This window comes from Rosa chinensis, chromosome 2, assembly GCF_002994745.2.
Source record: "Rosa chinensis cultivar Old Blush chromosome 2, RchiOBHm-V2, whole genome shotgun sequence".
Taxonomy (NCBI): Eukaryota; Viridiplantae; Streptophyta; class Magnoliopsida; order Rosales; family Rosaceae; genus Rosa; species Rosa chinensis.
In genome coordinates, this window is record NC_037089.1 from 71336041 (window position 1) to 71358017 (window position 21977).

At 43.4% G+C, this 21977-nt stretch overlaps 2 protein-coding genes across 4 annotated transcripts; both read right to left on the reverse strand.

The window, feature by feature from the left end:
* Nucleotides 1–527: 527 nt before the first annotated feature.
* On the reverse strand, nucleotides 528–2541 carry LOC112185354 ((R)-mandelonitrile beta-glucosyltransferase). Of its 3 annotated transcripts, none has more exons than XM_024323592.2 (3): nucleotides 2202–2541; nucleotides 1794–1937; nucleotides 528–1689 (listed from the first exon to the last, which is right to left on the reverse strand). In XM_024323592.2, exons 1-3 carry the CDS (start codon nucleotides 2296–2298, stop codon nucleotides 752–754), a joined length of 1179 nt encoding a protein of 392 aa, XP_024179360.1. In that variant the 5' UTR covers nucleotides 2299–2541; the 3' UTR covers nucleotides 528–751. The 3 variants fall into 3 exon arrangements, with proteins under 3 accessions (XP_024179360.1, XP_040371372.1, XP_024179359.1); XM_040515438.1 differs by having other exon boundaries at nucleotides 1794–2106; nucleotides 2202–2294; XM_024323591.2 differs by having other exon boundaries at nucleotides 1794–2541.
* Nucleotides 2542–2920: 379 nt separating this feature from the next.
* Nucleotides 2921–5307, reverse strand: LOC112185355 (probable carboxylesterase 18). Its single transcript, XM_024323593.2, has one exon. It carries the CDS (start codon nucleotides 4080–4082, stop codon nucleotides 3315–3317), a length of 768 nt encoding a protein of 255 aa, XP_024179361.1. The 5' UTR covers nucleotides 4083–5307; the 3' UTR covers nucleotides 2921–3314.
* Nucleotides 5308–21977: the final 16670 nt, after the last annotated feature.

Sequence of the window (21977 nt, forward strand, 5' to 3'; positions counted from 1 at the left end):
CCATTCCAAGACATTTTTTCCCATATTCTTACCCTTCTCTCTCTCCATTATCTCTTTAACGAGCTTCTGAACGTTAGAACATGTACTTTGTAATCCCTATATATAGGGCTCCTATTCTCGATAATGAAATACAATTCTCCTTTCAATCTCTCTCGAATTCTCTTTTACTTAAACATTCTGTAATTTCTTCTTCAATAAGCTTCAGCTTTAAACTGGACTTGTAGTTCTAAAAAACCTAGTCTATCAATCCAACTGATTTCAAAAACATATAACAAAAATGCATGGCAGATGATCAATCAATATGCTTATAAAAGCATATTAGTTCCAGAAATCACGACACCGTAAAGCTTATCGATCAACCCAATTACAAGCAGCTTACGAACTTTGCTCAAAAGAACATAAAAATGCACATCACATTCTGTTTATAAATCCAGAAAATCAGGAGTTCGAACATATAGGTAATTTTATATTTTCACATTCATAGAACAGAAGAGAGATATTGGGCTCCATGGCAGTAGCGACAATCACACACCCTCAGGTAAAAGAAAGATTACACAATAAGAACTATCATTCCAAAAGCACCCATGTAAAATGACAGCTTACATAAAAACTAACAAAGCAACAAGCAACAAGCAACAAGCTTATTACAACCCTTAACAAGCGAAGAGTGAAAAGTCTAAAACAAAAAAAACCAACGGAAACAAAGACCCTGCAAAGACAGACCAGTAAGCAGCAAATAAGATTGGCAACATCATCTTTTCCATAACAGAATTTGATTCACCAAATTGTCCAGGTTTGTGAATGAAGAACCATCTGGAGCTGTGGCTTCTTCCGCAAGTTGCTTCCACTCCATGATCTTAGTTTTCATTTTCTCACCGTCCTCTCCTTCCATTAACTCTCTAACAAGCTTCTCTACTTCGTCTCTGTTGACATCATTGCTAATCTCCATTCCAATGCCCCATTTGCTACAAGTATAGAAACAGTTTGTTTGCTGGTCAGCAAAGAATGGCCAACAGAGCATAGGCACTCCAGCCGTCAGACTCTCAATGGTCGAATTCCAGCCGCAGTGTGTTAAAAATCCACCAACTGATGGATGGTTAAGGACTTGCTCCTGTGGGCACCAACTTGATATTAGGCCTCTTTCCTTAGTTTCAGCTACCAACTCAGGCGGCAGAATAGCTGATTCACCAATAACAAGATCAGGCCTAATTACCCAGAAGAAATGAAACTTGGAATTTGCAAGTCCCCAACCAAACTCTACAAGCTGTTTTGGTGTCAAGACTGCTATGCTTCCAAAATTCACAAAGACAACAGAATTTGGCGCCTTGTTCTCCAGCCATTCTAAGCACTCAATGTCTTCTTTCCACGGGCTGTATCCGATTTGCTTCAAAGGGCCATCCGGAATCTGACTGAGAAGTAATTCGAGAGGGCCAATTGCATAAACAAGTGACTGATCAAACATAGATGACATAGCGTCCAAAACATCTTGTTCTAACGCATCAAATGTAAGAAATACGAATGCATCAGCTTTATGAACTTTGTCCGTTGCTTCCATGATGAAGTTAAACATCGTGTCATTTGGATCTGTAGTTCGAAAAAAGGAAGGGAGATCTTTTAAACGAATATCTTTCATTCCGGGAATCCAATCTATTACTTTGTCCAGGAAACCATTTGTGAGACAGCTCTCATCTGCAACAACCAAAGTAAATAGTTAAGGAAAGAAAAATTTCATATGAACAAAAGTAAAATTCTACTACGGTTAAGATATAGTTAATTAACTATTATCCATTCACCTTTTAATGGTGCAAGCCCTTTTTGGACCAAAGTCCGAAATTGTTTGAACCCCATGTAAGAGGATGCAGCAATAGTATTGAAGACTACAATGGGGGCTCCAATTTCTTCAGCGGCTGTAATGGTAAACAATGACATGAAACCATCTGAAACAATGCAAGTCACTGGAGGATTAGTATTAGAATTGTTGAGTTTTACGAGGAGGTCACGAAAAGGAGCCAAGCAATATTTCATCCTGGTTTCACAAAGCAAATAATTGATGTCTTGGGTGTCATCAGCGTCAGAATCTGGAAGGCCATTTGGAATAGTTTCAAACTGAAAATCAGTGACGCCATCTAAGGAGTCAGGGCCTAAAGATTTCAGAAAGAAGTTGTGATTGAACTCTGTGTTGACAAAGGTGATATAACAACCTCTATGGTGTAGGAGTTTCGCAAACTTCAGCACACCCTTTACGTGGCTTTGAGGTGGACCTGGAATACAAACAACATGAGGCTTAGTAGAAGCCATTTAGACCTCCTGTGTATGGGTTTGTAGTCCTTGCCAAAAGCTGGCTATTTATACTGCTATCAGGTATCAGCTAATCTGCCTTTCTAGTGAAATACTTTTTGATTGGCCAAGAGACTTAAATGAGTACTCTAGACTGAAATACAAACTCCAGCAATATAGAAATATTGAGAGACTACACAGCAACATGTCAATATTGATACAGAGTTTTGGGTTGACTTTAGTTTTGCTACTAAGCTGAATATAATTAGCAAGTGCCATCATGTGAAATATATTTAGAGAAAGGACACACACACACATATATATATATATATATATATATATAAAAACAAATACTATATATAATGAAAACTTATAATATAAGCAGTGCACGGGGTTGACAGGGAAACATGCAGGCAAAGAAATCAAAATATCTCCTTTCCATAAAGAATAGAATCATACATTAATTGTCAAAAGTGGTATCTTGGTTTACAGAGAGTTCAACGTTTTGCTTGCAACTTTTAGTAACCATCAGGCATTTCTTTTTTCGATCAAGACTAACCAACCATCGGGCATTATTGCTTTTATATTGTCTCTCTTTTGTTGTTATACGTTATGATGAAATAAAAAAACAGAAAAACATCAGTAAAGCCAATATCAACTAGGAACAGCAAATACATCAGTCAAAAACAATAGTAGCAAGAGGATAGTTCCGCCTGCCTACAGTGGGAAGAAGTTTGTAACAAATTATTATAGGGAAAATCGTCCGTACAGTACCTGACCTTTGCCACATTCTAAATTTCAGTACCTCACGTTCAGATAATATCAAAACGGTACCTCAGGTTCTGACCCCGACCGAAGAATGGTACCTGGAGCCGTTAGCTCCGTTATGGAAGTTGCTAGTTGAAGGATATATTTGTCTTTTCCTGTCTTAATCTAAATTTTTTTTATCTAATTCCTTTTTTTCTATTTCTTTTTCTTTCTCCGTACTGTTACTCTCTCTCTCTCTCTCTCTCTCTCTCATTCAAATCTTCTCAGTCTCAACCAAGCCACCGGGTTTCTGGGTTTTGTGGCAAGAAAGCCTTCCACAGCCAATCGGTTCGGGCCACTGACACCAGCGGCGCGCCCTCGAGTCGGATCTCGTACTCGGTCCATTCCTCGCCGCCGAAGAACTGTTGGATCGATATCAACCCGATTGGTTTCACGACCCGAAACAGCTCGCGGCAGGCTCGCACCGCCACGTGGTGGGCAATGTTCGCGCCGGCGCTGTCTCCGGCGAGGAAGCAGCGGGAGCAGTCAGCGAGGTCGGGGAGGGAGTCGGGGTTTTGGTCGAGGAATTTGAGGACGTCGAGGCCGTCGTCGTACTGGCAGGGGTAGCCGTGCTCCGAGGAGAGGCGGTAGTTGACTGAGACTACGACGGCGGGGATTTCGCGGGCGAATTTGCGGCAGACGGAGTCGTAGGAGTAGGAGTCGGGGCTGAGAAAGCTGAAGCCGCTGCAGTGGAAGAAAACGACGACAGGTAAAGAGGCGGGGGAAGACGACGTCGTAGAAGGGACGAAGAAGCGGAACCAGAGGTTGCGGGTTTGGTTGACGGTGACGTCGGAGGTGGTGACGCCTTTGTAGGGAGCTGAGGGAGTGGCGGAGGAGCGTAAGTCGAGGAAGCTCATGAGACGGCGGTTGATGGTGTCGTTTGGTCGGCGAGCGTCGTCCGTTAACTTTGACAGAAGCGATAAGGAGATCCAGGTCCTCCAAGGGAGCAAAGCCCAGAAGGAGGGAGTGGATTGTTGGGACTGAGACGGCGTCGTCATGGAGAGAAAGCAGGTTTCTGGGTTTTGTGGCTGGGATTTCCCAGAATTTTTTTTTTTTTTAATTATATGAAGAACATTAAGGAAAATAAAAAAATAAGGGCAAATTGGTCATTTAATGATCAAAATATGACAGCTGTCAGCTTCCGTAACGGAACTAACGGCTCCAGGTACCATTCTTCGGTCTGGGTCAGAACCTGAGGTACCGTTTTGATATTATCTGAACGTGAGGTACTGAAGTTTAGAATGGGACAAAGGTCAGGTACTGTACGGACGATTTTCCCATTATTATATAACCTACTCTGTTTTACGGGAGTCTATCCTCCCCGACACGCTATTACTTATAAGTCAAATATGGGTAGCCGTGCTCTAGGAATTAGGCTATTTCACCTCCACTGTCTGACAAAATCATTCTCCAACAGGCTATCTACCCATGAATTGGTCTAGTTCTCATAGGAACATACCACGGGAAGTTCTTCCCTCTAGCATTGGACTTCGCTAGAAAGTCTTAGTTTCGCCGTTTTCCAAACTTGGCTTATATTTATTAGAATTTCCTGCCAGTAAATGAGGATGCCTGAAAAACCATTTTGCTAACCAGAGAAAGGCAGTTCCTTCATTTAGATTGGAAAGTATGAATATATTATGACAAGGAGCCGGTGAGAATCAGTCCTCAACTTGAATATGAGTCCAAACCTCCATATGCTAAAATGGTTATTTGGGGTTGTTGCTATAAGAGTGTTTTTTTTTCTCCTCTTTATGAAGGTGAAGTAATTTCTACTAATTGATCAAGTAGACTAAGGTTTTTTTATAAGCCATGTTTGGACACTAATATCCAGAATCCAGCGTAAATAATGTAGACCTCGTGTATAAACAAACAAAAGAACAACCCATCGAATCTACAAAACCACATAGCAGGTAAGATTCATAACATCAGCAGATCAGCTGCTTAACAAATCCAGAGAATCCCTTGGGCATATACGACCAAGGCCCATGGTTTAAAGAAAGCAGAGGAAGCAAGCCCACCTTTGTTATTCAAGTCCATAACAAACTGGCGCACAAGACTAGAAGCTGTGCTACTGAGCTAGAAGATCATAGCTTGGGTTTTGTACATACCTCCAATAATATGGAGTATTTACTACATCACCAAGCATAAGTAACACCTACTTTGGGACATCCACAAGACATGGCAAGGCCCAACCGAGACATGCATCGTGTAGCCCTATGTTCAAGCTACGCGGCGGTATCCGGAAGTCGCAAATCCGCCACCGGGAAGCCACCTTTCCGCCCTTGCCAAGATGCCCCCATAACATAGCTTTCTACATGTTAAATAGACTAGAATAGTAACTTTGCTTGTCCCACATCGAAGAACAAGTAAAGGAGAAGCATTCCTTCACCTATAAAAGGAATGCCTCCTCCCACAACTCCACACATTCATTACATCTCTTGTAATCTTGTTAGGCCGCAAGGCTCGACACATTAGTATAGCTCTCAAGTGGACGTAGTCTCCCGCTCATGCGGAGGCGAACCACTATACATCTTGTGTCAATCTCTCTCTCTCTCTCTCTCTTTTACTGATCGTTAATTAGATCCCCACGGATCAAAGCATTAACATTGGCGCCGTCTGTGGGAAGCCAACACAAAGGCTTCGTCACCTACCACGAACTTTGACCCGAAAATGTCGATTCGACGCTCATTCAACATCAAATTGTGGCTGGTCAACGCCCAGCGGAGTCAGTCAACGCCCAACACGGCTGGTCAACGCCCGGCGGAGTCGGTCAACCCCCGGCGGAGCAGGTCAACGCACATCAAGGCTTGGTCAACGCTGACCATATTAAAAAAAAAAAAAAAAAAAAAAAATTGGGATCTTCTCTGGACACCCAGGGATTTACTCTGGACACCCATCACCATTCTTCAAATATCATCAGCGCCAGCGACATCACCGTCAACGACACATCCCCGCTGAATTGTGCACCGCTGGTCTTCATCGCTGGTCTTTACCCCTGGTTTTCACCGCTCCACCGCTGGCCAAGCCCAACTTCCTCCGCTCCGCTAAGCACCGCCAGCAAGCTCTACTGCTACCGCCAGTAGGCCATCCTCCGCCGGAAACGGATCGCTAGCCAACCTCCGACGGAAAATCTTCCGCCACACTGTACAATCTTTGGTGCACCATCTGTAGAGCAGTCCACCGGCCATCTCCCGCTAGCAAATCTCAGCGGCAAAACTTCGGCGGCAAACTTCACCGGCAAAGCTTTCTCCGCCAAGCCCCCCGCTGAGTTCCGAGTCTCCGCCAAACTCCGAGCCTCCGCCGACCTCTGAGTGTCCGCCGAACATCAATCTTCCGCTGAGGTCAAGTGTCCAATCACCGCTGTCTCCGCCGACCTCCAAGTCAGGACCAGCTCCGCTCCGCCAACCCGCAACGCAACAGCCTCCTCTGGCATACGCCGCTGGCATCAGTCTGCGGACACCACTGGCCACCACTTCCAGCGCTAGCCTCAGCGGCTCCGCTCAGCTCTGCAAACTTCGGCGGCAAACCAGCGGCAGCCAGCCCCGCTAGCCTCAGCGGCTCCGCTCGTATCCATCAGCGGAATCTCCCTTCCGCTAGGCAAGCTTCTGAGCTTCAATCTCCATCAGCGGCCATGCTCCTTCAGCGACATAAATATCCGGCAGCGGTAACTCTACTCCGCTAAGCATCACAGCTGGGAAATCTCCACCGCCAACTATGGCCAACTTACCGCCGAGCTCCTCCGCCGGCCAGGTTCCGCTGAGCAACTCCACTGAATAACTGTACACCGCCAAACTTCTTCAGCGGCACCGCCGATCTCAGTCAACGGTAACACCGGCCATGTTCCGCTGGTCTCCACTGCTGGATTTCACCGCTGAACATCCCCACGAGCTTCTCCGCCGGACTTCAACACTAGGCTTCACCGCTGGGCAACCCCGTAACTTCAATCTGCCAATCACCTAGAACTACTTTGGGCACCCATTCAATCTCGTAGTCCCTCCGTGCTGCTGGTTCCGCGGCCTCATGATTTTGATCTCTGGGTGCAGCTTAACATTGGTCAAAGCCTTGGATGCAGCTCAAAGTTTTCTTTCTGGAAAACTGGAGAACAGATAAGTTTTCTTCGGTGCAGAGCTAAAGCATATACATATGCCTATCACATGCCTATTATAATCGTCTAAAGCCTATTATAATCGTCTAAAGCATATATATTATATTCCCATTGTTTGCTACACGTCCACAACCAAACACATATAATATATATAATATATTCTCATTGCTTGCAAAAGTTGGTGGTTTACTGTATTCAACACGTGATCAACTTAAATGCCATAACCCTTGCATACACATGCCATGCATTCAAAAATCGGTAGCTTGTGGTATACATGCATGTGTCTACGTGTTATAGGCCCAACTGTTAGGCATGCCAGTGATAAGTCCATGTCTCCATAAGACCATGACAAATGCATATCCAATGATATTCACACCATACAGCTATGCTTGTAGGCCTAACCACATGACTATTAAATAAAATTTGTCATCTGCACATCTAGTTTTTTGGTAATTACAAAGCTGACAAGGGCTCATGCTTTTGACCTTATAGCTAATGGGCACGAACTCATACACACACATATATATAGGCTGTTGCATGCATATATTAAAGTGATTATCTCACTTATGCCATTTGACTAATGCATTTACATATATATGATGCCGTCGCGGCTATGTTCAATCCTTACCCAGTTACCCATAAGGAATTCCGTTCCTCACACATTTGACACTCAAAATGGATATATATGCAACTTATTTATCATCAACTATTACTTGCTATACACTTTGCTTCAAATCTCATCAAAGTACATATGTAAATTATTGTTGTTGATTTCACAAATCCACATATTAATCATCTATTTTGTTTCAAGGAAATTCAACTATTTCTATGGGGCATTCAACCTCAACTATGAGTTGACGAGCATTATCGAATCACTTTATCCGCCACAAACAATAGACCTTCATGCTCGGCCAACTCTGTTAGCCTCCAAATCGGCATAAGATAAGTAACTATGTCTTATCTTTTACGCTCTTGCAATTAGAGCTATTAGCATGCCAATGCCATGCCCACAATATATCACACTTGATATGCATTTACATGCTTCCATAACTTTTAAGCATGCCTACAACATTTCGTAGATTTGGCAACACTTTCTACATCTCACGTACTAGACATGCCATGCTTCACATACCGATCTCAATGATCCTTTAGCATATCTACAAAAATGCAAAAATGATATTAGCATCCACATTACAAGTACATGCTATACACATATGTCATGCTTCTATTTTAATTGCAAAATTAAATAAGTATGGGACACTCAAACAAAATTTTATTACTTGCTCTATGTGTTTATCATTTTTTAACCAACCGCCAAGCGGTAAGGCTACGCCTCATAATGACAATGACCGCTACGCGGCATTGCAGTCAAGTTTCTCATTTGAGAAAACAGCAAGGGACTAGTTAACATAGCCCACGGCAGCCATTGATCCGGCAGTTAACCCCGACGCTAGGGTACCAAAGATTGGGCTCGCTACCCAACACCCTCTGCTCCGCGCAGCTCCCCTCATCAAACAATTTTCCGACCATCCGGAGGTCTATAGCCAGGAGTGGGGGACTCCTCGCAGGGCCTAGCAGGGGCCCACCCGAAAGGGCAAAAGCGTTCGCTCCAACCAATTCTAGATGGACGACGCACTCGCACTAATCATGCCTGATATACGGCACAAAGCTACGCTTTGGTATCAACCCGCAAGAACACCCTCCTTGACTGGGGACTTCGGGGACTTGCACATACAGCCCAGCATAATTAGCAACGGCCACGCTCATGCCCCAGGGCATCACCATCGAGCTACCCGTTAGTGCCTCAGCGGCACCGCCACGAGCTTCCGCTCATGCCTTCCCGGCACCCCGAGCTTCCGCTCATGCCTTCCCGGCACCCACGAGCTTCCCGCTCATGCCTTCCCGGCACCCCCGAGCTTCCGCTCATGCCTCCCCGGCAACCCACGAGCTTCCGCTCATGCCTCCCTGGCACCCCACGAGCTCCCGCTCATGCCTTCCCGGCACCCCCGAGCTTTCCGCTCATGCCTTCCCGGCACCCCGAGCTTCCGCTCATGCCTTCCCGGCACCCCGAGCTTCCGCTCATGCCTCCCCGGCAACCCTTGAGCTTCCGCTCACGAGCTTCCCGCTCATGCCTTCCCGGCACCCCCGAGCTTCCCGCTCATGCCTTCCCGGCACCCCCGAGCTTTCCGCTCATGCCTTCCCGGCACCCCGAGCTTCCGCTCATGCCTCCCCGGCACCCCCGAGCTTTCCGCTCATGCCTTCCCGGCACCCCGAGCTTCCGCTCATGCCTCCCCGGCAACCCTTGAGCTTCCGCTCACGAGCTTCCCGCTCATGCCTTCCCGGCACCCCCGAGCTTCCCGCTCATGCCTTCCCGGCACCCCCGAGCTTTCCGCTCATGCCTCCCCGGCAACCCTTGAGCTTCCGCTCATGCCTCCCCGGCAACCCTTGAGCTTCCGCTCACGAGCTTCCCGCTCATGCCTTCCCGGCACCCCGAGCTTCCGCTCATGCCTCCCCGGCAACCCTTGAGCTTCCGCTCCTGAGCTTCCCGCTCATGCCTACCCGGCACCCCGAGCTTCCGCTCATGCCTTCCCGGCAATCCTCGAGCTTTACGCTCATGTCTACTCGACACACCACACGTTAATGGAACATTGAATTTTTCTACCATTTGTCGTTTACTGACCGCGACAAATCAAATTCTTTTCGCGTTCCATTAATACGAGCGACAACCAAACAAACACAAGGGTTCAAGCACTCACGAATTACAAACGCTTACCTCCGCGGCGCTCATGCAACTTGCATCTCGCGAGCATAACCCCGTCAAAATCGACCTCGTTCGTCTCCTTGCGCGCGTCACGCATTTATCATATGCAATTCATTTTCTCACACGACCATATGCGCACTATTACGTTCATATATGCCAACGCATATCAGCGCAACTCACATTTGTTGCCCAATGCAACGAGCATTCTACATATGCCTATTTTTTTGTCTTTGTTGTGCAGGTTAACGAGTCCCTTCTTGCTTACGGAGTTCGGGGACTTGTAGGGGCTCCGTGCCGCCCGGTTACTTATGCTTGATGACTTCGTGGTTATAACTCCCCAACCAAGAAGCTCCTCTTACTTGGGGACTTCGGGGACTTGTACATACCTCCAATAATATGGAGTATTTACTACATCACCAAGCATAAGTAACACCTACTTTGGGACATCCACAAGACATGGCAAGGCCCAACCGAGACATGCATCGTGTAGCCCTATGTTCAAGCTACGCGGCGGTATCCGGAAGTCGCAAATCCGCCACCGGGAAGCCACCTTTCCGCCCTTGCCAAGATGCCCCCATAACATAGCTTTCTACATGTTAAATAGACTAGAATAGTAACTTTGCTTGTCCCACATCGAAGAACAAGTAAAGGAGAAGCATTCCTTCACCTATAAAAGGAATGCCTCCTCCCACAACTCCACACATTCATTACATCTCTTGTAATCTTGTTAGGCCGCAAGGCTCGACACATTAGTATAGCTCTCAAGTGGACGTAGTCTCCCGCTCATGCGGAGGCGAACCACTATACATCTTGTGTCAATCTCTCTCTCTCTCTCTCTCTCTTTTACTGATCGTTAATTAGATCCCCACGGATCAAAGCATTAACAGGTTTTTTCCCGGGTTTTTTCCTTTTCTGGTTTTTAATCTTCGATTCTGTAAAAAGCGCGCCACATGCAAAATAGATAAGAACCCCAAAAATATAATGGTCCTGTTGTGCTTGATGAAGAGCGCACCCACAAGTGTCAGATACTCATGTATGGTATTTTGTAAAGTTTGAAAAATCGTTAGGCGCTAGTCGAGCGGTAACCAGATGACTAGCGCTCGGTGTCTAGACGGCGCCTAGGTGGTTTTACTTTTGTTAATTTATTTATTTATTTTTATAACATATGAAATATAAATAAGAGTTTATATAGACTTGAAAAATATATAAAGGCTTGTTATAATTTTTAAATAAGAATATAACGAGTTATGGTACTTGAGATCAAGCCCAAGCCCATGAATCCATCATCCAAAATAAATCCCTCTCGTAAGTCCTGTAGCCGAAGCCCTCCCTTGTTCTACTTTCTCTCTCTCTAAACCCCTAGATTCAGGAACTCAGCCGCTCTCTCTCCACTTTCTCTCTGCAATTCCCTAACTCTCTCTCATCTCCCTTGAGCAGTCTGCTTCGGATTTAGAAGAAAAATGACCAATTTCTCATACTATTCACAAGTTTACTGGAGGCAAGCCTCCAAGGAAGCAATTATTTGAGGTTGGCGGCAGATTGATTGAAGACGGAGCTCTTGATTTTGGGATCAAAACGTCGAAGTCAAAGTGGTCAGATGCAGAAGAGGAGGAGGATTGGGAAATGGAGTAGAGTTCAGATTGGGTAAGGAAGTAGAGGTCCGACGTTTGGGGAGAGCAGAGGCTGCGGGTTATTTTTCCAATTTGGGGATTGAATAGGTTTAGGTTTGGTTGATGTCGAGTTTGGGTTTCGGGAAAAAAAAAAAAAAGAAGAAAGGAGGCGGAAACTGTCCAGCCGCCGAGAGCGCCCAGGCGGACAGACCGCCTAAAACCGATCCACCTAAGGCCTCCGATTATACATTAATCTCCTCGGTCTGTTACCGCCCAGCGCCTAGGTGGCCTGGGCAGTCTTTTTTAGAACACTGGCTATTTTGTTTGCAATTCGGTTTTGTGAAAGGCATTGTTGTCAGCATCATTGAGACCAGTGCCAATGAATATGCCTACAGCTATCGATCAATCGATCATAAACACTTATCATTCAAATTGGAGAATTAGATCGTTCAGGAAAAATTCTTAGATACCCGGGTGTTTGGCATACGCTTATGTTAGTGAATATTTTAGATAATTGAATTAGTAATATATCCAATAGTTTAAAATATTAAAAATGGGTTAACCAGTTAACCCCTTAACAAAATCATTAATGATTAAAAAAATGCTTAGGTTACTCTCTCTGAGAGGTAGGTGGAGGTCGTGACATCGTGGTGGCGGATCTACAAATTGGGCTGGAGGAGATGGGGTTTCCCTCTCATCTAGTTGTTGGCGGATTGAGGGCCGCGGGGTTCTCTGTCGTCGTATTCTCAAAATTTGGGGCAGTGGTGAGCTTCTGTCTAGGATTTTTCATGGCAGTGGTGATGGATTCAGGTCTATCTTGATCCTGGATGGTTTGGCCCGCTGTTGGGCCACGCCACGGAGTGGAGTGCTAGGCAAAGGACTGCCTCGAGATCTCTATCTCCAGCAGGCAGTTGGGCGAAGACTGTGGCTCGCGACTGGTGGTCGTCCCATAATGCTTACGAGGTCAGGCTAACAGATGCAATATTGATCCGTGTTGAAGTGGGGCTGGCTATGGCTAGAAGCGGTGGTTGACTTCCTTGTCCTACATTGTCAAATGGAGGTGGCCTAGTGTGCTACCGCCCATAAGCTTGGGTGGCGTTAGCAGGTCTAGGTGGGCTTGCAACCTATCCAGGCTTAGGGCTAGGGTTTCCAATTCTCTTAGGCTTTTTATTGGTAATTGGGCCAGCTAGGCTGCTTGGCTGGATTTGTTTAATTTTAATTATTTTTATGTAAGGATTTATTCTCCTATGGGGAATGAATTCATAGGTTTTCTCTGAGATTTATCGCCAAAAATATCCAAGATGTCTTGGCCTCTTGATTTTCTAAAATGTTTTAGGGTAGATTTTAGCTGAGTTTCATGATCTTTAAAAAAGTTGAATTACTTAGGTAATGACTCTTCTGACAATCCCACATGGATAGGTTATTATGTGTAATTTCACTGATCAATGCTAGGGCTGGGCGTCTGGACCCGAAAAACCGAAGACCCGACCCGAACTGGGCAAAAAAGCTCGATTCTGTTCGGTTTTGATTTAGAAATTCTCAGTTCTGTTTAGGGCCCGACTTGAATATATTTTCTCAGTTCGGTCTCAGGCTTCAAATATACAGAGACCAAAAGCCCGAACCGACCCGTATTTTGTTTCCGTTGCCACTTGTCTCTAAATGATTGGGTGATATACTAAATCTCCCAAGCCAGCTCCTCCTCCTCCTCCTAAACCTCCAATCCATAGACCAGACCTGACCTTCAGACCATCGCTGAACTCAAATTTCTAGAATCCTCCTTCTCTTGCTCAAAGAAGCTAGCCCGGATCGTCGACTGGACCTGCACCTTCTTCTACAACCCGTCGACGGCAAATCACCACCTCATTCCAAATCGGCCCCAAGGCAGCTCCCAAGCTCACCGCCACGACTAGGAGTATTGAAGCTGAAAAGGAGAGGGCTCATCGTTTTGCCCACATCGAAACTCGATTTGCATGAAGAATAAGAAGAAGAAGAAGAAGAAGAAGAGGCGTTTCAAATGGGGGAGACGTGATAGTTTATAGTTGGGATTCACTTTCTCTGGTATTTAGGCAAAGCCATGCCGTGTCTGTTTAATACCACACCTATCAACTTTTTTTTTTAAAGCTGCTGTTGCTGGTACCACACCAAATCTTTGTCTCCACTCTCCACGTTGCTGCCTCACTTCCCAAGCATTAAAGAAGAGAAAATTTGTTGCAGCTACCAAGGAGAAGAAAAGAAAGGACCGGGTGGAAGAAAAGAAAGGAAGAGTTGTGGTCTCCACCACCAAGAAAAGTTTCCTAGGACAAAATAAATATAAACTTTGCACATAAAGTAATGAGAGCATCTCGTGCTCCAGCGGTTGGGAGTAAGGCTTTCATGTAAGAGGTCGGGGGTTCAAACCTCGCCTCTTACTGAATTTTGAGTATATTTTGCCCAGAGCTGGGAAACTGGATTTTGGGCCCGAAAAGCCAGAAGACCGAACCGGCCCGTTTGGAATCGGTTTCTGTTGGTTTCCAGTTTTGAAAAAGCCCGAACCGATTGTTTCGGGTTTGGTCTTGGTTTTACCAAATTTCAGACCCGACCCAACCCGAGCCCAAGCCTAATCAATGTAACGAGTTGACAATTCTCTTTAAAAAAAAAAATATTCATTAATGATTAATTATGAAATCTTTTTATCTAAAAAAGAAAAAAAAATTAAGGAGAAGTCTGTTTTTTTTCTAATTAACTACATCATTAGTGCTTTCCTTAACCAATTGACAATTGAGTAATTTATCATCAAATAAAATAATTACTTATATGATGACATTATGTTACCTTGTAGATGTAGAAATTTAATTAATAAATTAAATATAAATTATTGACGAAATATGACTTAATGTAAAAGTAAATGGAGATTGGAATGGTCTACTCATTTCATTTCATAGTCCCTTTATATAGGGAAGAAATTACAACGGAAATATTGATTACAATTATGATATTAAATACTAATTGATCTATCTTTTATGCTAATTGATTGGTAATCACTGATTTCTTGATTCCCTCTTCGTCAGTTACTTTGACGAAGGCACATAATATGTTTTTCCTTTAACACTCCCCCTTGTGCCAAGTCAAAGATGAAATGGTGCATAAGTTGTTGCCTCACTAAAAACCTTGCCAAGTAACAATAAAAACCCTGTGGGACAAAAAATAAAACTTGGTCGAAGGAAAAGAGCACAACGCACCTTCTACATTTGAGAATGACATGTGTGTGTTAGACTCCCCCTGACGTCTACACCTCCCCCTGATACTTACATTAATCAAGGGAGCTTGGAAAGTCTTCGCATAGGAATACTTTTCACATGTTTCTCAAATATGGCCTTAGGCAATGATTTGGTGAACAAATCTGCCACATTCTCCTCAGACCTTACTTGATTCACTTGAATCTTGAGGAGGGCCTGTTGTTGCTGATTGTAGAAAAACTTCGGCTATATGTGTTTTGTATTATCACCCTTGATATATCCTATGTTCATCTGTTCGATGCAAGCTGCATTATCTTCATAAATGCAAGTAGGCTCTTCAGTGGTAGAACTCAAACTACTAGTCCCTCGAATATGTGTAATGATAGCTCTTAACCATACACACTCACGAACCGCCTCATGTAGGGCGATGATCTCTGAGTGGTTCGAGGAGGTAGCCACAAGGGTTTGCTTGGTTGATCTCCAAGATATTGCCGTGTTCCCAATGGTAAATACATAACCAGTTTGGGAACTACCTTTATGTGGGTCAGAGAGATACCCAGCATCAGCAAAACCAACCAAAACATCATTTGGCGTTTCGGTGTAGTGTGTGGCACTCTCACCATCAATATTTCCTTCAGGGATTGCAGTTCCATCTGCGGTCCCTCTTGTCTCTCTGTAGGGAAAGAACATTCCCAAGTCAATGGTTCCTTTTAGGTATCTGAAGATGTTCTTGATACCATTCCAGTGACGCTGCGTTGGCGCTGAGCTAAATCTAGCTAACAAGTTCACTGAGAATGCAATGTCTGGTCGAGTACATTGGGCTAAGTACAATAATGCGCCTATTGCACTTAGGTAGGGAATTTCAGCTCCCAACACCTCTTCGTCATCTTCCTTCGGACGAAATTGATCTTTCTATGCATCCAGACTTCGACCGATCATAGGAGTGCTAGCATGATGCGCTTTGTCCATGTTAAATCACCTGAGCATCTTTTTGACATACGCAGACTGGTGGATTAGTATTCCACAAACTCGGTGTTCTAGTTCAAGGCCCAGACAAAATTGAGTTTTCCCAAGATCCTTCATCTCAAATTCGGATTTCAAGTAGCTCGCGGTTTCTCTTATTTCATCAAGAGTACCTATTATGTTCATATCATCGACATATACTGCTACAATTGCAAATCCGGAACTTGTTTTCTTTATGAATACGCAGGGGCATAGTTCATCGTTCTTATATCCCTTCCCAATCAAGTAGTCACTTAGACGGGTATACCACATCCGCCCAGATTGTTTCAATCCGTAAAGTGAGCGTTTCAATCTAATTGCAAATGCACTCCGTGGTTTAGAGTCACTTGACTTGGGTAATGTAAGGCCATCAGGCACTGTCATATATATCTCTGAATCTAGATCCTCATAGAGATATGCAGTCACCACATCCATGAGCTGCATTTCCAGTCATTCGGAAACTACTAGGCTAACCAAGTAGCGGAATGTTATAACGTCCATTACGGGAGAGTATGTCTCCTCGTAGTCAATTCCAGGGCGTTGGGAGAAACCTTGTGCCACAAGGCGAGCCTTGTACCTCAGGACTTCATTCTTCTCATTACGCTTTCTAACAAAGACCCATTTATGTCCTACAGGCTTTACACTTGGTGGGGTTAGCACTACAGGACCAAATACCTATCTCTTTGTCAGAGAATCTAATTCTGCCTGGATTGCTTCTTTCCATTTAGGCCAATATGCTCTTTGTTGACATTTTGCAACAGAGCGTGGTTCGATATCATCGTGCTCTATGATTTCTTGAGCAACAGTGTATGCAAATACATCATCAATGTGTATGGAAGATCTTTCTATCAACTCATACGCACTCTCATAATCCATTGAGATTTCTTTGTTCTCTGGAATCATTTCAAACATCGGAGCGTCCTCCAGTATTGATTCATGGACATAGCTATAATCAGAGACAATCTCATGAGAGGGATTCTCTACATTGATGATTAATGGATCGGTTTGTGCCTTACTCGCCCTCTTCTTCCTTGGGTGAGTGTCAATCGAACCTAATGGCCTCCCCCTCTTCCTTTGAGGAGCCACGGCCTCAACCATACCTCCACTAAGTGTGGTTGTAGTGCCTCTATCTGCGGCACCGTGCCCCTTGTTGGGGACTTCCAACCTTGCAGGCACATTTGCAGTTGGTATATGTGATCTCGTCACTTTTGCGATATCAGAAAACGCATCAGGCATCGAATCTGCTACTTTTTGAAGATCGATTATTCTTTTTACTTCACTTTCACATTGTGAAGTGCGGGGATCAAAATGAGACAGAGTGGGAACAAACCACAACAATTCCTGTCGTTCCCTTGGAAAATCCTTTTTCCTATCTCCCCTAACGACGGGAAGACTGTCTCATCAAAGTGACAATCCGCAAATCGAGCGGTAAAGAGATCGCCTGTCAAGGGTTCCAAATAGCGGATAATCGTTGGAGATTTGTATCCAACATAAATACTTAATCGTCTCTGAGGACCCATTTTAGTGCGCTGTGGGGGCGCAATAGGCACATATACAGCGCAACCAAAAATGCGTAAGTGTGAAATGTCATGCTCATATCCAGTTACCAACTGATACGCAGAAAATGGTTGGCTAGCATTGGGTATGAAACGAATGAGTAAAGCTGCGTGCAATATTGCATAACCCCATGCAGATATAGGCAAGTTGGTGCGCATAACCAATGCCCTAGCCACCATCTGTAGCCTTTTGATGGTGGCTTCTGCGAGACCATTTTGTGTATGCACATGGGGTACAAGATGCTCTACATCGATCCCAATAGACATGCAATAATCATCAAATGCTTTTGATGTAAACTCTCCAGCATTATCAAGCCTTATAGACTAGATAGGGTGATCAGGGTGGTGAGCCCTTAGGTGTATAATCTGTGCTAAGAGTTTTGCAAATGCAGCATTTCTTGTGGACAATAAAACGACATGTGACCAGCGTGTCGAGGCATCCACCAGAACCATAAAGTACTTAAATGGTCCGCATTCTGGATGGATAGGTCTACAGATGTCTCATTGTATCCTTTGTAATAATGGAATATTTTATTTTGTATCTTTAGCATAGGAAGGTCTCGATCCTGTTTTTGCTAAAGAGCAGGCTTTGCAAAACGAGTGATGTGCCTTTGAAATAGTCAATGAGGCATAATGGGAGGGAGGTAGTGCTTCTGGTACTGCAGAATGTAATGGCTGTATTTGAGCAATACGAGGATCGACACCTTTCAGTGTGGCGGATTTTTCTCCCATTTTATTTTTCACTCGAAAGAAGGGTTGTCCATGTGAGTTTTTCAAAATGCGGATCATCATGTCACGACCAGGGTGCCCTAGGCGGTCATGCCAAAGCCTGTATGAGTCAGTGTCCCACATTTCATTGTTGGTGACAACATATGTTTCAATTATCCGAATCGTAGTGAGGTACAATCCACTAGATTGACTCATAAGTTTCTCTAAAATGCGTTTCCTTCCACATTCATTAGAGGTAATATAAAGGTATTCAATTCCATTCTCACAGTGTGTTTCTACATGATAACCGTTGGCACGAATATCTTTGAAACTTAACAAGGTTCGATTAGCACTAGGTGCATATAGAGCGTCTGTGACTTTAAATGTTGTGCCATTAGGCAGCAAAAATTTGGCAGTTCCTCGCCCTTTTATTACTTGTGATGATCCAATCATCGTAGTCACAGAGGAATTATAGGCTATTAATTCAATAAATAATTGCCTATTCCTTAATATGGTGTGGGTAGTCCCACTATCAACTAAGCACTCGATTTCTCCTCGATTCATTCCTACAAATAAATGGGATATATTATTAATTTTGAAAATATAACTCATATTCTTTAGAGCATGACTATTTTAGTAGAATGATAATTTTTTTTCATTCTAATAATAATTTTTTTCTCTAGATGTATTGCTTCACATCTTTATAGTGCTTTTTCGAACCATGTGAATATGTGTGGTACATAAAAATCGAATAAATTCAATGCTTCAGAATAAAATCCGAAATTTATTAATAAGCCAACGATAATCAAATCAAGGTCTTATTCAGAAATCTAATTCAAACAATTATTTAAATAAACTTTAAGACTACGTAATAGTCTAATTAAAAAAAAGAGGCATTATGCCTTCACAACTGTGTTTGGAAAATAGAATAAATAAAGCAGATCAGTCAAAATCTGAAGCATCTATTGACTGAGCAAGTTCCTTGTTGCCATTGAAATCTGCAATTGTGAGGTTGACATCTGGGTCATTGCCTCCTTCTTCCATATAGTGAGCCTCTTGTTCTTGAGACTCCTTATACCTCTTGTAATTGGCTGCTACTCTGTTGCTTGCTTGACAGTTCTTGTACCAATGCCCCATGACTCCACACCTATAGCATGGTTCATTGCCAATTCTTCCCTGTTTGACTGAAGGGTACTTAGGTGCCCTTTGCACCTTGTTTCCATGACCACTAGGGCCAGCACCACCATCTCTGCGCCATACATTGGGAGGGCCTCCACGGCACATACCAGGACCCCCACGTCCCTTGCCACGTGGTGCATTGTTGCCACGTGGGTAGGGATCAACACGTCCAACCCTCTTTTCATTGGGGTTCTTTCCACCTTTGACTTTGCCATAATTAGCCTTAGGAATTTTCTTTGTCCCAACGGGTCTGGCATTGTTGCTCAAAAGAACCTCATTGTGCCTCTCAGCCACTTGCAGTAGGTTGATCAGTTAATTGAAGGTTGTGATTCTTTTATTATCATACTCCAGCCTATACTGGTTCGCTAGTATAATTGCTGAAGTAGGAAAGGTGGAAAGTGTCTTTTGGATCATATCATCTTCTGTGAGTTCCTTTCCACAGAAATTTAGACGTGCCTTTAGGCGCAACATGTCTTTGTTGAAGTCATTTACCCTTTTGTAGTCAAGCAAGCGGATTTCATTCCACTGAACAGTCAATTCTGGGAGCAAAGTGTCATGAATGTTCCCAAAACGTCTCTTAAGGGCATCCCACAATTCTTTGGGTGTCTTCAACTGGAGGTATTCCCAGCGTAGGCTAGGATCAATATGTCGCCTTAAAAACATTAAGGCGTTTGCTTTTACCTTATCAGACAGTCCATCGTCTTTGGGGTCAGTGGTAGTTTTGATGGTGGCAGTGTATTCTTTTGCCACAAATGCGGTTTCTACATCGGAAACCCAACGGTGGTACTCAAGTCCTTCTAAGTCCAAAATGTCAAATTCAGGTCGAGTTGGATCAGCCATCTACATCAACAAGAGAGAAGATATAAATTACGCAGTCACAAAAGACATCCACGTGTATTATTTTCCAAACAATATGAATTAGATTTCAAGACCAAGATTCTTAATGGTCACACATTTTTTTTCTTTTCGATGCTATGTGAAAATACTTTATCACAGTAATGTTGTGTGTATAAATGCACATGAATTTTCATTATCATGGCAAAGCAGAATTTTATATGTTGTATTACAAAAATAACTATAACACATTTAATAATAAAACATAGCATATATAAAAATAAATGACATGGCTTGTTCAAAATTTTACAAATATACAACAAATTATATACTACATATAACAATAGCAAGAATATATCATGCATAACATAAAATACAAATGAGAGCATAATATAAAGGCATGCTTAGGAATAATTTATATAAGGATAAATCATGCTTAAAGGTAATTATATAAAACATAAAAACAAGGCGTGCTGAAAATGATCAAAATTATCTAATTAAACATGCTTAATAACAAAATATAATAAAGGTATAAACAATAAGGTATAAAACATGCGTAAAAATAAATAAATTTCACATGCTTTAGATTCCACGAATATATATCACAAGTATAACAAGCAATAAAGTAGCATGCTCAAAAATAATAAAAAAAATTCTAATTATAAATAATTAAAGATACCATAGTATGAAAATAAAAGAGAACATACTTGGTTTTGAGAAAAACAATCCTAACGCACGCGCGTGTTGATGCAGGCGTGCGGTGTTTGTATGCTTGAAAAAAAAAAAACTAGGCCGCTTCCTATCTCTTTTGAGCCTTGTTTTTTTTCTTCTTCTTTTTCTCTCTTTTTCTGGGCCTCAAGGCCTGTTTTGTTTTGTTTTGTTTTGTTTGTTTTTTTTTTTTTTCGGTCTGGGTCGGGTCTGCTCTCTGGGCTGGCCCTTTACTTTGGGTCAAGTTTTTTTTTTTTTTTTTTCTGGGCCTTCTGTTCTTTGGGCCTTTTTTTTGGTTCTGTTCTGGGCCTTCAGTTCTTTGGGGCCTCTTTTTTTTCGTTTCTGGGCCGGGTCCTTACTTCGGCCCGAGTTGCCCCCCCTTTTTTTTTTTCTCTTCTTCCTCCTCCGGCTTTCCTTCTGCTGCGACTGTGATCTGCAGGTGGGCAGGCGGCGAGGTTGGCAAGGCGGGGTATTGCAGGCAGGGAGGGCCGGTGGGTGTGCGCGCAGGTGCTGGGCAGTAGGGAGGGAGGCTGATCGTGGAGGCCGGAAGAATGATTTGGAGAGGCCGATCTGTGGGGCTGCTGGCTGGAGGCCGCAGTGATCGATTTCGGTGGGTGGACGCAGGGGCAGTGGGCCGCAGTGATCGATTTTGTCTGGGTGCCCTTAGTAATTCGGTGGAGGCCGGTGGTGGCTTGTGGTGCTCGGCCGGAGAGGCGGAGGTGAGGCTGGTCTGGGGAATTTTTTTTTTTTTTTGATTGGTGACGGCAGAAAAAAAAAAATCTCTAGGGTTTTGAGGGCTTATTTGCTCTGAGCGTGCTGATAACGTGTAAAAGTAAATGGAGATTGGAATGGTCTACTCATTTCATTTCATAGTCCCTTTATATAGGGAAGAAATTACAACGGAAATATTGATTACAATTATGATATTAAATACTGATTGATCTATCTTTTATGCTAATTGATTGGTAATCACTGATTCCTTGATTCCCTCTTCGTCAGTTACTTTGACGAAGGCACATAATATGTTTTTCCTTTAACACTTAACAGATACATCTTTTAAAGATTGAATTAAACATATACAGACTAAATCTTACAAATAATGACAATTTACTATTTCCTTGCCACTTGTCATTAGTTAATGTACTTTTTTACCATTAACTACTTCTTTTGACTTCTAATCTCTTTATGAAAAAAAAAATTTGATTTTCTGTTACA

Bases quoted from the DNA above. Each gene is read 5' to 3' on its own strand.
- LOC112185354 (XM_024323591.2), bottom strand. From the start codon at position 2,298: ATGGCTTCTACTAAGCCTCATGTTGTTTGTATTCCAGGTCCACCTCAA. The intron at 1,690-1,793 runs GTGAATGGATAA...TGGTTGTTGCAG, and splicing joins AGGGCTTGCACCATTAAAAG to ATGAGAGCTGTCTCACAAAT.
- LOC112185355 (XM_024323593.2), bottom strand. From the start codon at position 4,082: ATGACGACGCCGTCTCAGTCCCAACAATCCACTCCCTCCTTCTGGGCT.